General features: G+C 53.8%; 2 protein-coding genes across 6 annotated transcripts in view; one reads left to right on the top strand and one right to left on the bottom strand.

Moving 5' to 3' along the window:
• Positions 1-1,348, top strand: part of MYO1H (myosin IH) — a 29,085-nt gene extending 27,737 nt beyond the window's left edge. For all 5 annotated transcript variants that reach the window (XM_042035155.1, XM_042035158.1, XM_042035159.1 and 2 more), the window contains exons 31-32: positions 74-173; positions 739-1,348. In XM_042035155.1, the coding sequence (XP_041891089.1) occupies positions 74-173; positions 739-762 (124 nt within the window). In that variant the 3' untranslated portion in view covers positions 763-1,348. The remainder of the gene's footprint in view (positions 1-73; positions 174-738) is intronic.
• Positions 1,338-14,437, bottom strand: KCTD10 (potassium channel tetramerization domain containing 10). The gene is made up of 7 exons (XM_042035163.1): positions 14,345-14,437; positions 12,475-12,688; positions 7,518-7,687; positions 6,939-7,025; positions 6,315-6,367; positions 5,330-5,525; positions 1,338-4,732 (listed from the first exon to the last, which is right to left on the bottom strand). Exons 1-7 carry the CDS (start codon positions 14,345-14,347, stop codon positions 4,514-4,516), a joined length of 942 nt encoding a protein of 313 aa, XP_041891097.1. The 5' UTR covers positions 14,348-14,437; the 3' UTR covers positions 1,338-4,513.
• Between the last annotated feature and the right edge of the window lie 29 nt (positions 14,438-14,466).

Below are 14,466 nucleotides of genomic sequence, written 5' to 3'. Positions count from 1 at the left end.
GAACAGAAATAAAGGGGGTTTAGAGCAAAGTCTCTTGTGGGGAGAGCTCTCCAGGGGCATTCTGTGCTTCCAGCCTCCGGTTCCGCGTCGGCTCTGGGAAGGAGGCGACCATGGTGTTCACGGTGGGGCCGGAGCCTCAGGTCTTCAAGGACAAAACTGGACAGCTCACAGTGGTAAGGCCTCACCTGAGCTCAGGAGGTGCTTCTTCCTTTGGATCTCCACCTGCAGAGAGCACAGCTCCCCCTTCCTGGGAGTCCAGGAGGGACTGAGTCCCCTCCCAAAGCAGACCACCCCATCAGTGTCACCTGCATGAGGGATGGGGTGTCCCAGCTCGGTGCTGCAGCTCCAGGGATTGTGCAGGAATTGTCCCAGGGATGAGGGAGCAAGGCTGGCTCCTGGTGTGGGCACTTAGAGGATTTGGCCTGACCCAAACTCAACATACATCTGCAAAATGAGGCCTCAGGTGATGTTTTCCACCTCTTGCTGCCTCCCTCGACCAAGTTATGCCTGAAATGGGTTGGGGGATGGAGGGAAGGCACTTCTTGTCAGCCCAGCAGGTCCTCTGCGGAGCTGACAGGTCCAAGGAAGAATTCCAGGTGGAGTTTTCCATCCTGCAGGCTGGAGATGGAGGGAATTGTCTCTGTGTACCAATGGGCAAAGAGAAATTCCACCACCACCTCTTTTCCCAGGCACCCTGAGGATTCCTGATTTAATGGCTCCTTCCTCTTTTCCTCCCAGGTGTCAACCCCGAGAAAGTCTTGATGAGAACCAGTTCCTGTTCCCAGTCCCTGCCTTGGCTGGGAGCAGAAAGGAGCCTGCAGGATGAGACCAGCCCTCACATCTCCCCTGGAATCTTCGATGCTACAGGGCTGCTGTGATTTGAGAGTTTGTTTGCATCTTTTAGGCTCTTTTTTTATAGCTTATAACAATTCAGCTCTAGATAAATAAATTCCCTGATGTTGCTGTAACATTCCCAGAAGGAGATGCTCATTACATGGCCACAGGGAGATTTATCCCCAAAGTTCCAAGGTAAAATCTCCATCTCTGAGAGGTCAGGAAGGATTAGGACAGAAGCCAAAAGGCTTCTCAAGCTGTACTTTGAGTCACTACTCAGGAGCACTGCAAAAAGTGCAGATCAGTGTTAACCCTGGTGTAAAAACACCTTTTCTCAAGGCAGACTGACCAGAGAGAATCCCAAAAGCTCCCCCCAGGGGGGGCTGGGAGGTCAAACTGACATTAATTAGGATGGAGATCTGATATTTCATCCCAAAAGTTCCTCCAGCCCCACAGCCCACAAGGACATGGAGCTTCAAGCAAGTAATAAAGCGACTCGCATGTAAATATGAAATATCTTCTAATTTATTGTGTTATATTAAAAAACCAAAAGTACATATTGCAAACATCAACCATACACTGAAATCCAGCTGAAGCTTGTTCTGTGCAGAAGTCTGGACAGGTGGGAATGATTGTACAGAACAGGAATTTGCTGTTGTCCATGAAACAATTCCATTAAGACTGAAAGGTTCTACCTACACTTTGCTCTAAGGTAGGATGGGAGCTTGGAGCCTTCCCCAGGTGCTGGGGCTCAGGGGATCCAAACCTGCCTTGGGGAAGTGCAGGAGCAGCTGCTTTGGTGCTACAGGGACAGAGGTGGGAAGGGGGCACCAGGGCTGGTCCCTGTCCCCTCCTCGTGCAGCCCCACCCGTGTCAGGAGCTGGGAGGGGACAAAATCCCTTCCCCAGGGGGACTTTCCTCAGCTCCCCTGGGCTGTGCTGTCACTGCTGGTGCTGGAGAATGGAAGCAGCCAGCTCTGCTCTCCCTGGCACTGGGAGGCAGGGAAGGATAATCTGAAGAGCTGCTTGTGCCCAGGACACCTGCGCTGAGCCCCAGCTGCACCTGAGAGCTCAGAGCAAAACCACTTAAGGGTAACGAGGCTCAGGACTGAGAGCATTTGTGCAAGGGCAGGGCCAGGGTGTGCCCAGAGCAAGGACAGGGGCAGCAGGTAAAGGACAGTCCCCAGGACAGCACAGTGGCTGCTGTGCTGCACCACTCCAGCACCCAGAGGGTGAGCTCAGGAGTGAGTTAAGGCAGAGTCTGCCCACAAACACAGTAACAGAACTGAAATTGAAACTCTCTTGGAGTGACTTTGCTAAACCAACAGCTCTACAAAGATTAAAAACAGCCCTCCCCTGGTTTTTAAGAACTGAGTTTGCATAACCTGAAAAGGAAAAGCCTGAAGCCAGTTAAGGATCTATTTACAGAGAAGTTAATCACGTAGCTGTGATCTGTCAGGTGCTTAGTACTGGTGTCACCTCCTGGGGCTGAAGCTGCTCTGCCCCCCTGGAGTGGGGCCTCCAGGTAGGTCAGCACAGCCAGGGATGAGCTGCCCTGAGCCTGCTGGAGAGCAGCTCCCAGCTGGAGTGAGCAGGGTTTGCTGCAGGACTGGTGCTGGTCCCTGTTCACCCTCTGCTGACACACAGCCTCCACCCCCAGCAGGGCTGTTCCAGATGCTGAGATGCCCAGTAACAGCCCAGTAATCACCAGTAAGTGTCAAAGTACACAGTGCTGGAGAAACAGCAATCCAGGACTTCCCTGCCTCGCCCCCATCTTATCCCAGCCCTGAGTGGAGAGGAGAGAGGCACTGGCTCCTTCCCCTTCTGCACTGCTCCAGCCCCAGAGGGTGCTGCAAACAGGCACTGTACAACTCAAACTGGAAGCCCTGAGGTGTCAGGACAGAGCTGCAGCTGCTGAACCTCAGGGAACCTGTGGAGCTCTCAGTGAACAATCAGCAGCTGCAGGAGAAAGAGGAGAGGGAACAGGTACAACACCCCCACCTGCCACAGCCACCAGCTGCCTGCAAGGTGGAGAAGTCTTTGGTTACTAGAAAGATGGCCTCAGACTAACTTTGAAATCTTTTGAGCTTTACTTGATGATCCAAAACTGCACAGCCACTTCGTGGTGTTTTTCAGCCTCTACCACTGAGCTCTGTGGAGCTGGGGTGTAAATGCCCTGTGGAACAGAACAACGTGGCTGGTGCTGCTGCAGCACCTTTGGTTTTCACACTGTTCCCACATCCTTAGCAGCCCTGAGCCAGGAGCAGGGATCCTTGGAGCAGGAACACAGAGCTGTTGCTCCAGAGGAGCCTGGCTGTTAAAGCCAGTGTGAAATGTTCCAGAGAAAGCGTCAAAAGAAACTCTAGCCCAGGGCAGAGTGCTCCGGTGTCACCCACGGTGCTGCTGCAGTGCAAGTCTAACACTTCCTACCTCGGGTTTCTGTCCCCCCCAGGACTGGTGACCTGAACTGGCACAGCTGTGGCTCTGCTCCCAGCCCTATGGAATGACACCCCACCTCCCTATGGAATGACACCCCACCTCCCACCAGCGCTGTCACTTGACTCCACGACAGGCAACAGGAGACGAGGAGGTAGATAAAATATTCATGGACAACAGGAAAGCACTCGAAGAAAAGCACAGTGCAGTGGCCTTCTCCATGCTCTGCCCTTCCACACACACAGCTGCCATGACTGGGAAGACTTGGAATACCCTCAGGAGGAAGTCAAACAGGGAATATCTGCCTCTGGGTTGCTGCCTGCTTCTCCTTCCCCTCGCTCAGAGCAAGGCAACGCTCCTGGATCAGTTCCAGAAGAGAACCAGGGCTGCTGCCCCCCACCAAGAACCCCCTGCATAGGGGGATTGAACCTGCAGTGACTCCTGCTGCCTGGGAGCTGCTGGAAACCAACCCCACAGCTGAGATCCAGGCTCAGACAGAAGCTCTAAGCACTGACCAGTACCAACATCATTCCCAGGGAAAGCAACCGTGGACAATTTGCTCCTGATCCTCCTCCTTTGGGAGGAATTTTAACCTTGAACCGTAGGGATAAAGCAGGGATGGGTGTCCCCAGCTCAGTGCTGCAGAAGCTCCACTGAACCCTTGGAGGAGCAGATCCTGAGAGCTGTGGGAGCCCAAGGGCACAGCCCCTGCTCCCTCCCACTGCTCTGAGGGGTCCCTCTGCCCCCAGCACTCCAGGAATCTCATCAGCCTGTGCCATTTGTCCTTTGGGGAGTCACCCCCAGCACTCCCGAGCTCTCTCCCAGGAGCCAGGGAGCTGTGCAGCAGCTCTGGGTCCAGATCCCTGCCTTTCCCCCCGCCCCAGGAGGGTCAGGGAGTGCCTGGAGGGAAGGAGGGTGGCTGGCTGAGCTTTTGTTTGTTGTTTTGGATTTAAAGTGCAGGATCATTACCAAAGCCTCAGGAAGCCAGTCCTCCTCCTCTCCAGCACAAAACAGCAACGACAAGAGTGCTAAAAATTCCGGGCATTTCTCCAGCTGCTCAACAGGCCCTTCCAGGCTGCCCAGTAACCTCATTGATCCTCGCCCTACAACTACTGCATTTAAATACCCCAAATAACCTAGAGTTTGTTACAAATCACAATTTACAGACTGTGCTGGACAGGAGTTGCACTGCCTGGTCCTGCTGCAGGGCAGCCCCTTCCCCAGAGCTGCGGGGGTCCCCAGGCTCACTGGTGCAGGTGGGCCCTGTCATCGGGGCGCTTGATGTGGATCCTCCGCACGCGCTCGATGCGCTCCCGCTCCTCGTCCTCCTCCAGGTGGTGGGAGCGCCCTGCAGCCCCTCCCGTGGCTTCCAGGAGGGCATTGTCCGGCCCCCTCCCATCCTGGGATTCGTACAGCAGAATGTTCAGGGTCTCCTCGTAAATTCGGGCTTCTGGGAACTCCACCTGGCAGGCAGGGAAGAGAAGGTCACTCGCTGCAGGCACCAGGTTACCTCGGTTTGGGTTCCTGGAACCTGCTGTTACCATTTCTTAATTGCACCCCAGCCACAGAAATCCTTTCAGGCACAACCCTTTCTGTTCCATTAATTGTTTCCAGCTTCTGAGACCAACAAGTTTGGTTTTTACCAGAATCAGGCAGAGCTCTCCTGGGAAAGGGAAGGATACAGGGAAGGTGCCATTGCTGGATCCCTCCTTACACGGGGCTGTGTAGAACCAGGGAATGGTTTGGGTTGGGAGAGACCTTAAAAGATCATTTAGTTGCAACCCCCAAACCCAAACATGGTTAAATGCACGAGTTTATCTGAAGATAGAGCTCGGCTGAACATTATGGAATACCACAGTGCTTAATGGAATACCACAGTGCTTAATGGAATATCCCAACTGCCCTGAGCAGGCAGCTCCTGCTCCACCCCCAGGATGAGCTCCAGGTGCTGCCCCACTCTCAATGCATTGATTATCCTCCAGAAGTGCTGAACAATGACAAAGTGCCAGCCTGTTCAGCTGTCAGGGTGCCAGGCTGGAGCATTCCCAGTTTTCCTGTACCTTGGTCTGCTTTTTCTCGGTGGCATAAACGATGGAGGTGCAGCAGACCTCGGCGATCTTGCGGCCCTGCCCGTAGAAGGACCAGCAGCAGATCTCATCCCCAATGACATCCTTGATGAAGAGCACCCTCCCATTGAACCTCAGGGACAGCTTGTCAAAGAGCTCGATGTTCTTCAGCATGTTGTCATCGGAGTTGCTGTGGGATGGAGGCAGCAGCAGGAATTTACAGAGCACATGGGAAGAGTGGGAGCAGTGAGCACTGAGAGCCCTGAACACCCAGATTGCTGTGTCATGGAATCCCAGGATGGTTTGGGTTGGAGGGATCTTAAAGCCCATCCAGTGCCACCCTGTACCATGGGCAGGAGCACCTTGCAGTAGCCCAGGTTGCTCCAAGCCCCATCCAACCTGGCCTTGGACACTTCCAGGGATGGGGCAAAGCCAAGAAATTAATTCTTATTATTTCACTACTAAAGGCAGGAAAACCTGAAGCGGCAGCAATACAGCAGCAACAGCCCCGTGAACGACTGCCCAAGGCCATTTCACCTGGGGAGCAAAATCCTATCAGCCAAATCAAACCAAATTCCTGAGCTCAGCACCAGCTGGATGGGCACTGTTATGGCATGAAACTTATAAGAGAATAAGGGAAAGGGGACAAGGCTACCCCAGCTTGATGATTTCAGCACTCACTGAGCTCCCTGTTCAACTGCCACACTGCAATCCATGGGAATGCAGACAGCACTTGGCCAGGAGCCTCTGCCAGCTGCACCTAAGGATTAGAGGAACTCCTCTGGCACAGAAATAGCACAGGCTCATCATTCCATTGATGGCAGCACACTCCCTTCTGACTCCAGTTTGAAATTAATTGGGAAAAAATGGAGTGCCTGCCAACACCAATCAGTCATTTGGGTCTGGGAGAAGAAAAAGAACACTCTTATGGATTTTAATCTATTAAAAACTTCCAACAATTCCAGCTGAAGTCACTTACCTGGTGTAGGAATATTTGTTGTTGCTTCTGTTATAGAGCAGCTTCACTGCTGGCTGTAAGAAACAAAGCACAGATGAGGGAGCACAGCCAGAGCTGGAATCTCAGCTCAGCCCAAGGCCCCACAGAGAAGCTGCAATGACAAATTCCCAGTGGGATTTTGGTGGCCTTACTGCTGTTGCTGCATACCTGTGATGCACAGGTTGGCAACGGGGCTGCAATCCCTCCTGACCCCTTCTGGAACTGGATCCTCATCTATTCTTATCTTCCCTCTATCTTATCAGCACCCCCTGCCATGGGCAGGGACACCTTCCACTAGCCCAGGTTGCTCCAACCTGGCCTTGGACACTTCCAGGGATGGGGCAGCCACAGCTTCTCTGGGAAATCTGTGCCAGGGCATCCCCACCCTCACAGGGAAGGGTTTTTTCCTAATATCCCATCTAACCCTGCCCTCCTTCAGCTTAAAGGCATCACCCCTTATCCTGTCACTCCATCCCTTGTCCACCTCTCCAGCTCTCTTCAAATCCCTTCAGGCACTGGAAGGAGCTCTGAGGTCTCCCCAAAGTCTTTTTCTTTCCAGGCTGGACACCCCCAGCTCTCCCCACAGCACATCCCAGGCTCTCTCACCTTGTTGGAGGTTGCAATCAGCTTCTGCTCCTCCTTGGAGGAGGTGATCACCGGGACCTTGCAGAAGGGCTCGTACGCATCCTTGTTCTGTGGGAGCAAGAACCAAACAGCACCTGAGTGACAACAGATCCCAGGGCACACCCACGTTTCCTGGGAATGATCTGTGCTGAGGGGTCAGTGTCCAGTCTGTCCCAGTGGTGGTTTCTGGGCCATGCCTGGCCAGGCACCATTCTTCTGGGAGCACCTGAGGTATCCATTCCTGCTCTCCACCACTGAATGTCCTGTGCCCAGTTAAGCAGCAGGATCTGGAATGGGGCTTCTCTCAGAGAGGACACCAGTGACAGTGGCATCAAACCCAAGATGGGAACCTCAGAGCATAACAAAGAACACAACAAGACTCCCAGCAGCTCTGGGAAGAAGCTGGTTTCCCTGGATGTGACCACACTCCAGCAGATGGCAACACAAGCTATTCCAATTTCCATCCCAGCCTCCAAAATCACCACGTGAAGACCAGGAGAAAATCCAGCTCTGCCCAGATCATGCTGCCCACCCCCAGCAGCCCCTGAGCCCTGTGCCCACCTGCAGGGCTGCCTGGCACTCGTCTGCCAGCCCCTGCACCAGGTAGTACTTGGCCTCAGCCAGCAGCTCCTCGATCTCGCGGCGGCTCTCCGGGAGCGGCACGGCGCCGTCCCGCAGGTAGTTCAGGATTGTCCCAAAGTGCTTCCCACAGCGGTCGATCAGGATCCAGCCTGGGGACACAGGAAGGCCACGGTAAGGACAAGCTGAGATGAACGTGGCAAAAGGCCTCGAGAGAGCAAACTGCTGGAAGGACAGGATGGAACTGGGAGCATGAGGATGGAACGGGGAATGTGAGCGGAGGGTGCGGCAGAGCCCCGGCCCTGGAGCTCAGGATTGCAGCAGGAAGAAAATCATGGAAAGGTTTGGGTTGGAAGGGAACTTAAAGGTCATACAGTCTCACCCCTGCCATGGGCAGGGACACCTTCCACCAGCCCAAGTTGCTGCAAGCCCTGTGCAACCTGGCCTGGGACACTTCCAGGGATGGGGCAGCCACAGCTTCTCTGGGCACCCTGTGCCAGGGCCTCACCTCCCTCACAGGAAGAATTCCTTCCCAATATCCCATCCATCCCTGCCCTCTGGCAGTGGGCAGCCACTTCCCCTTGTCTTGTCCCTCCATGCCTTTGTCCAAAGTCCCTCTCCAGCTCTCCTGGAATCTCTAAGAGCTCCAAGGTCTCCCTGGAGCTTTCTCTTCTCCAGGGAAGAAAAGAATTACAACCAAAGCACCTTTGGGTGCAGCATCCACATTTCACCTCTCTCTGCTGGAATCAGGCTGGACCCTGGAAAAGGCAGGCAGTGCTGAGGCTGGAGATTCCCTGAGTGAACAGATGGCCACTCTCACAGGCTGAGGCTCAGGAATGCAGCGAGGAAACGCTTGTGGGGAAGGAGTCATATTTTGGACAAATAAGGAAAGTAGGTTAAAGCAGCCCGTGTGTTCTGCATGAATGGAATTATGAGGAAAGTCTGAACATTTGGTTCAATGTGGAAAGGGAACATGGCCCTTTCTGAGGGAAAAGGAGACACTGTGGAGCAGTTCACTCCAGGCTTCCCAGCTCCCTCATTCCTGCTGTCCACAGACAACACAATGTGTGCTCCAAGTGTGATTTTACAGGCTGGAACAACAAACTGGAGACAGAACTAGAGACAGAAATCATGGAACAAAGGACTGATCCAGGCTAATGGCTAATCCAACTAGAGCAGAAAGAAGCCCATTTGGCAATGCAGAGTATGGAAAGCAAGAAATCCCATTTGAGTGGGAGATTTAGTGGAAGGTGTCTCTGCCCATGGCAGGGGGTGGAACAAGGTGAGCTTTAAAGTCCTTTCCAACCCAAGCCATCCATATTCCACAAAGGCAGCTGCTTCCCAAGCTCACTGGAGCACACAGGCAGGTAAAAGGCCAGCTGAGAGCAGAATTACCATCCCCAAACTCCTCTGTTCTCCTCTGTAATTCCTTGTAGGCTGCAAAAATCTGCTGCAACTTCATGTTTACAGATGGTGAAACTGCAGCAGAATGGCTCATTTTCATGTGGGGATGAGAAAACACTTCCAGTAGCGTTGCAAAATCTGAGTGACCACTAGAAGAGCTTTAAAAACCCTTCTGTTCCCCCCAAACAGCCCAAAGGAGATGAGTCACAGGGAAGTGACCCCGCTGCCACTCGGCCACAGCAGAGCCAACAAGTGGGCTGAAGCCTTTTAGAGCTATATTTTAATTGCAGTGTTCCAAAAACATCCTGTGACCCGTTTAGGAAGGGACACAGAATCCATGAGCTGTGTGGAACATAGAATCATGGAATGGTTTGGGTTGGAAGGGAATTTAAAGTTTATCCAATTTCAACCCCCTGCCAATGACAATGACACCTTCCACTGTCCCAGGTTGCTCCAAGCTCTGTCCCACCTGGCCTTGGACACTTCCAAGGATGGGGCACCCACAGCTTCTCTGGGAATTCCATCTCAGCCCCTCACAGTGAAGGATTTCTTTCCAATATCCCACCTAACCCTGTCCTCTGGCAATTTGAAGCCAGCCCCACTTGTCCTGTCACTCCAGGCCCTTGCAAATAGTCCTTTCCCATCTTTCTGTCAGCTCCTTCAGGCCCTGGAAGCCACACTTGTGTCACCCCAGAGCCTTCCCTTCTCCAGGCTGAACAATCCCAGTTCTCCCAGCAGAGCTGCTCCATCCCTCTGATCCTCCTGGTGCCTTCTCTGGACTCTCTCCAGCAGCTCCACGTCCGTCCCGTGCTGGGCCCCAGGGCTGAAGGCAGCTCTGCAGGTGGGGTCTCACCTGGGCAGCAGGGCAGAACCCCCCCCCTTCCCCTCACTGCCTTTGTCCATGGACACATCAGACCTTTAGGAAATTCATCTTTGTCTTACAGGAATTCTCAGGGAAAGGATCCAAACCATCCAGCTAAACCAGACAACATTTTCCAGCCAAGCCCTGGCAGGTGAAACAGGAGCCTGACACTGGACACTGCCTGAGGTGCCACTCTCCTATCAGCAGCTGGACCAGGAACAGCTTCCCCACCAACAGCAGCAGGGAGTCAGAGGAAAAAAAAGGATTGGAACCAGGTGGATGCACCTGGAAAACTCACATCCTTCTCCCTGCTCATTACCATCCAAAGGAAATGTTCCAAATACACCGATTTGCTACAGTTCATCAATAATTTCTAAGATGCAAACAATCATCTGCCACAGCCAGAGAAGCCCAGACTTTTCTCCTCCAGCCCGAGGAGCAGCAGGTTGGAATTGTTCAGCTGGAAGGAGGAGCTGGGGCTGGGATGTGAATCTCAGACACAGAGCAGGACCCCGTGTGCCACATTCCAGACTGGTTAAACCTCACTCCTTCCAGTTGCTCCCCAAGCCTGGCTTCTTTTCCTAAGAAACATTTCGTTTGGAGCCAGGTTTTGGGTGTGACCAATTTGGAGGATTTTGAAGAATTCCAGATAAAAAGTGTTTCCTTTAGCTGCCCCAGTGCTATTGTCCCAATTTCCAGGCAAGGGGAGATAAAGCAAGAACTGCTGCACTGGGAGTGTCTGTGTTACAACACACAGGAAGTATCAAATTCCTACTAAAACACAAACTGGTTCCATGGAACAATCCCACACAGACACTGTGGGAGTCACAGCAAAATAAACTTGTGATCTTACATCCCAAACATGGTATTTTAGCAGGAGAAACTCCAGCTATGCTCAGATTTGAGGTGCAAACACCACCTGCACTTCCAGGGCCTCGGAGCCCTGGGAATAGGATGTACCTGGAGCTGCCCAGGACATTGGGATCACACCAGGGTGGGCTTCCAAAATGAATTTGGAATTTCCGATCCACTTCCAACCATGGGAAGTCTGGAATTATCGAATTTACTGAAGCAGCTTCAGGGAGGGACAGGAAGATCCTGGTGGAGTTACCTCAAGTTTAGCAAAGGGAGAGGGTTCACATCATTTCCACCCCTCCAGTGTTCCCAGTTGTTGATTCCCATCTGACAGGTTTTTTTTCCCAAATTTGACCCACAGACTGACTTTTTTTATGCAACCTCCATGGTCTGTATCCAGGATAAGCATCCCTTTGATCCAGAGCCCCAAAGCACAGCCCCCACATTCCCACTTTATCCTGGCCTGGGATAACACCTGGAACAACACAGCTTTGTTTTCCCCAGCTGAAATACGAAGACTTCTGGCTAAACCAGGAATATTCAGCAAATCAGGCTGTATTTTTACATTTTTTCCTTCAAATCCACTCCCTCTTATCTCAGGAAAGCTTATCACAAGAGCCTTATAAACCTCTAAATAGACTATTTTGAAACACTCAAAACTCACTCCAACCCACCTCACCCTGTACTATATTTCCTCTATTTTCAGCAAATTCAAACAAAAGTTTCAAATTGTAATTAACTAATCCCAAGAGAGGTGTTTGAACCTCCAGGCTTAGCTTTGCAGAGGCTGTGGTTAAAGACAAAAGTCTTTAAATACTGTTATGGGTAAAACATCAGAGTGAAGATAAAGCTGAGCTTCCAATTAAACTCTGGCACGCCCACAATGTGGGAACGTGGAGATAAAGTTCCAAGTTTTCTGAAAATTCTGCAACTGGTTCTGTTTTAGGGAAGTCAGCTGTCAATAGTCCCCCAAGAAAATGGTTTCATTTTAAAAAAATCAGCTTTCAGCTCATAAATACCCATGTTCAGAGCATGTTTTGTGTTTTATTTATAACCAAGGAGACAAGAAGAGGGAATGGCATTCTGAGCTTCAAACAGAACACACAAGTCCCAGCTCACGGATTCCTAATCACTATCCCCACCTTTTTCCACGGCTTTAAAGCTTTAGAGTCAGTATTCTGAAAGGAAAAGATGCTCCAGGTGCTCCTGGCAGGAGCTTTGGCACTTCTTAGTGTCCTTCTGCTGTTCAGGCAACTACTCAGATCATCCTTGTCTTTTTTTCCATGTTTTTCTAAGCTGTATAATCCTGGAATCATGGAACCACAGCACGGTTTGGGTTGGGAGGGACCTTGAAGATTGTTTAGTCCATGGGCAGGGACATCTTCCACCATCCCAGGTTGCTCCAAGCCCCATCCAACCTGGCCTTGGACACTTCCAGGGATGGGGCAGCCACAGCTCCTGTGGGCCTCAGCACCCTCACAGGGAAGGATTTCTTACCAATATCTAATCCAATTCTCTGGCAGTGGGAAGCCATCCCCTCTTGTCCTGCCACTCCAGGCCCTTATAAATATTCTCTCTCTGTTGCTCTTGTAGCTCCTTCAGGCACTGGAAGGCCACATTTAAGTCACCCCAAAGCCACCTCTTCTCCAGGCTGAACAATCCCAACTCTCCCAACCTTTCCTTGCAGGACAGACCCTCCATCCCTCCCAACCTCTCTCCAGGCCTACAAACAGCAGTTCCTCTGACTTTCCCACAACCCCTGTGCCTTCCCCCACCGAGGAAGGACGCGGAGGACGCCGGGAGCATCCCGATCCTTACCTTCGCTGTCCGTGAGCACTTCCATGCGCCCGCTGAACATGGCCTTGAGCATGGTGTCCTGCTTGGTGAGGGTCTGCATGGTGGTGTAGTACAGGGCCCCCCCCACGTTCAGCTTCACGTACTTGGAGCTGGGGCTGCTCCCCTTGAAGGACGTCGTGCGCGTCGCGGCCGCCGGCACTGCTGAGCTCACCACGCTCTCTCCCGACATCTCTTCCTGCAAGGAAAGACTTCCCAGTTCAAGAGAGCAGCTCCCAGCTCGAGGGAGCAGCGCCCAGCTCGAGGGAGCAGCGCCCAGCTCGAGGGAGCAGCGCCCAGCTCGAGGGAGCAGCTCCCAGTTCTAGAGAGCAGCTCCCAGCTCGAGGGAGCAGCTCCCACCCTGGCAGTGTGACACCCGACCCTGTTGGTGTTTCACACCTCGGCTCCTCCCGGGGCTCTCTGTGAAGTTCTCAAGTGTTTTCAACGTGTCACTGTCAGGAACTGAAGGACATTCATGGACTCAGCCCCATTTCTTTTTTTTTTTCCCAGGGAAAAACCCTGGGAATGCTGAGCTGGGTTTTGCACTGCAAAGCCAATGCTTCCCCACAACAACTGCTTTCATTCCTTACACAACTCCGACAGCTTAAGATCTTACTCCATCAATAATCTGGGATGGAATTGGGCAATTCCCAACACACACAAGTGGAGCAGATGATTCCCGTGGGTCCAAATGCAAAAACCAACAGATTCCCAAGTGCTAAAATGGAGAATATCCACAGGTTTTCACGGCTTTTTCCCTTAGAGCACACACGAGCTTCCACTGCTCTTCCCTGCCCTCCCACACTGCTCAGAGCACCAAAATCCCCGCGGACAGAGCGGCCTCCAGCCACATTCCGTCACCGAGGTCACACTGGCACAGGCACACCTTGGCTCAGCACCACAAATGCCCCCGGAGCCGCTAAATCCTTAATCACTGGGAGCCTCCGTGGTTCTGTTTTCCCTCAGGATGGGAAAGGGTGGGATAATTAACACCCTTCACCCCTGCTTCTCCAGCTCCCACGGCTCCGGGAGGAGCTGAACTGAAGGATTTTTCCTCCACTGCCACGAAACTCAAAAGCGTCACATGGCAAATCCCAATGGAGCCGGAGTTGTGGGGCACAGGGGGAGGGAGCAGGAGGGGCAGGGATGGCCTGGGGGCTCTCTGGGATGCACAGGCAGCAACCTCAGCTCGTGTCCCAGCTCCCTCCAGCACCTGAACACCCCAGTTTGGGCAGGAATGGGCCCGGGGTCCCAGAGGGGATCGATCCTGCACTGCAGCGCGACCCCGCACCCCAAATCCCAGCCCTGCCCTGCCCTCCCCAAACCACCAGCCCCAGGCCAAGGGGCACGCTGGGGACCGGACATATGCAAACCGGACCATGGCCACCCCGACTCCCAGGGGCCAGAGTGGCCCCGGGACCCCTCTCTGAGCGCCCCAACCTCTGGGGACTGACGCTCCTCAACACCCGCACCGCTCTCGGGGGCCGGACCCCCAAATCCTCAGCCCAACCCCTCCGCAGGGCAGCGGCCCCCGCACACACTCCCCGGCCCCTCCGCCTCCTTCAGCCCCACTCCCACGGCCCAAAGCCCCCCCTGAGCCCCCAACCCAGAGTCCACCAGCGCTCCCGACGCCCGGAGCCCCCTCTGCGCCCCCTCAGCTTCCCCTGCACCGCTAAGGCCCGGAGCTCCCCAGCCCCTCTCAGCTTCCCCTCCCCGTTCCCCCGGCCCTCCTCAGCCCCCCGCCCCCCCAGCCCCTCCTTCCCCGCGGGGGCCGGAGCCCACCGCCGCCCTCCCAGGCCCGTCCCCCTTGCCCCCGATCCCCGCTTTGCCCCCGATCCCCGCTTTGCCCCCTCACCATGAACGGCGCCGCAGCCCCTCGGACCGAGCGAGCGGGAGCGCCGGGCGGGGAACTTCCGCCCCTCGCCTCGCTTCCGGCCCCGCCCGGGTGCGCCCCCAAACCCGTCCGATGGCCCGCGG

Source organism: Corvus kubaryi, unplaced genomic scaffold, assembly GCF_017639235.1.
Source record: "Corvus kubaryi isolate FWS band 111438036 unplaced genomic scaffold, C.kubaryi_AGA036_p1.0 37382, whole genome shotgun sequence".
NCBI classification, from domain to species: domain Eukaryota; kingdom Metazoa; phylum Chordata; class Aves; order Passeriformes; family Corvidae; genus Corvus; species Corvus kubaryi.
This window is presented reverse-complemented; position numbering and strand designations above follow the sequence as displayed.

Coding starts and splice junctions, on each gene's coding strand:
- KCTD10 (XM_042035163.1), bottom strand. Junction 5,526..6,314: donor AACAAATATTCCTACACCAG/GTAAGTGACTTC, acceptor TCCATCCCACAG/CAACTCCGATGACAACATGC. Junction 4,733..5,329: donor CCGAGAAAAAGCAGACCAAG/GTACAGGAAAAC, acceptor CCTGCCTGCCAG/GTGGAGTTCCCAGAAGCCCG.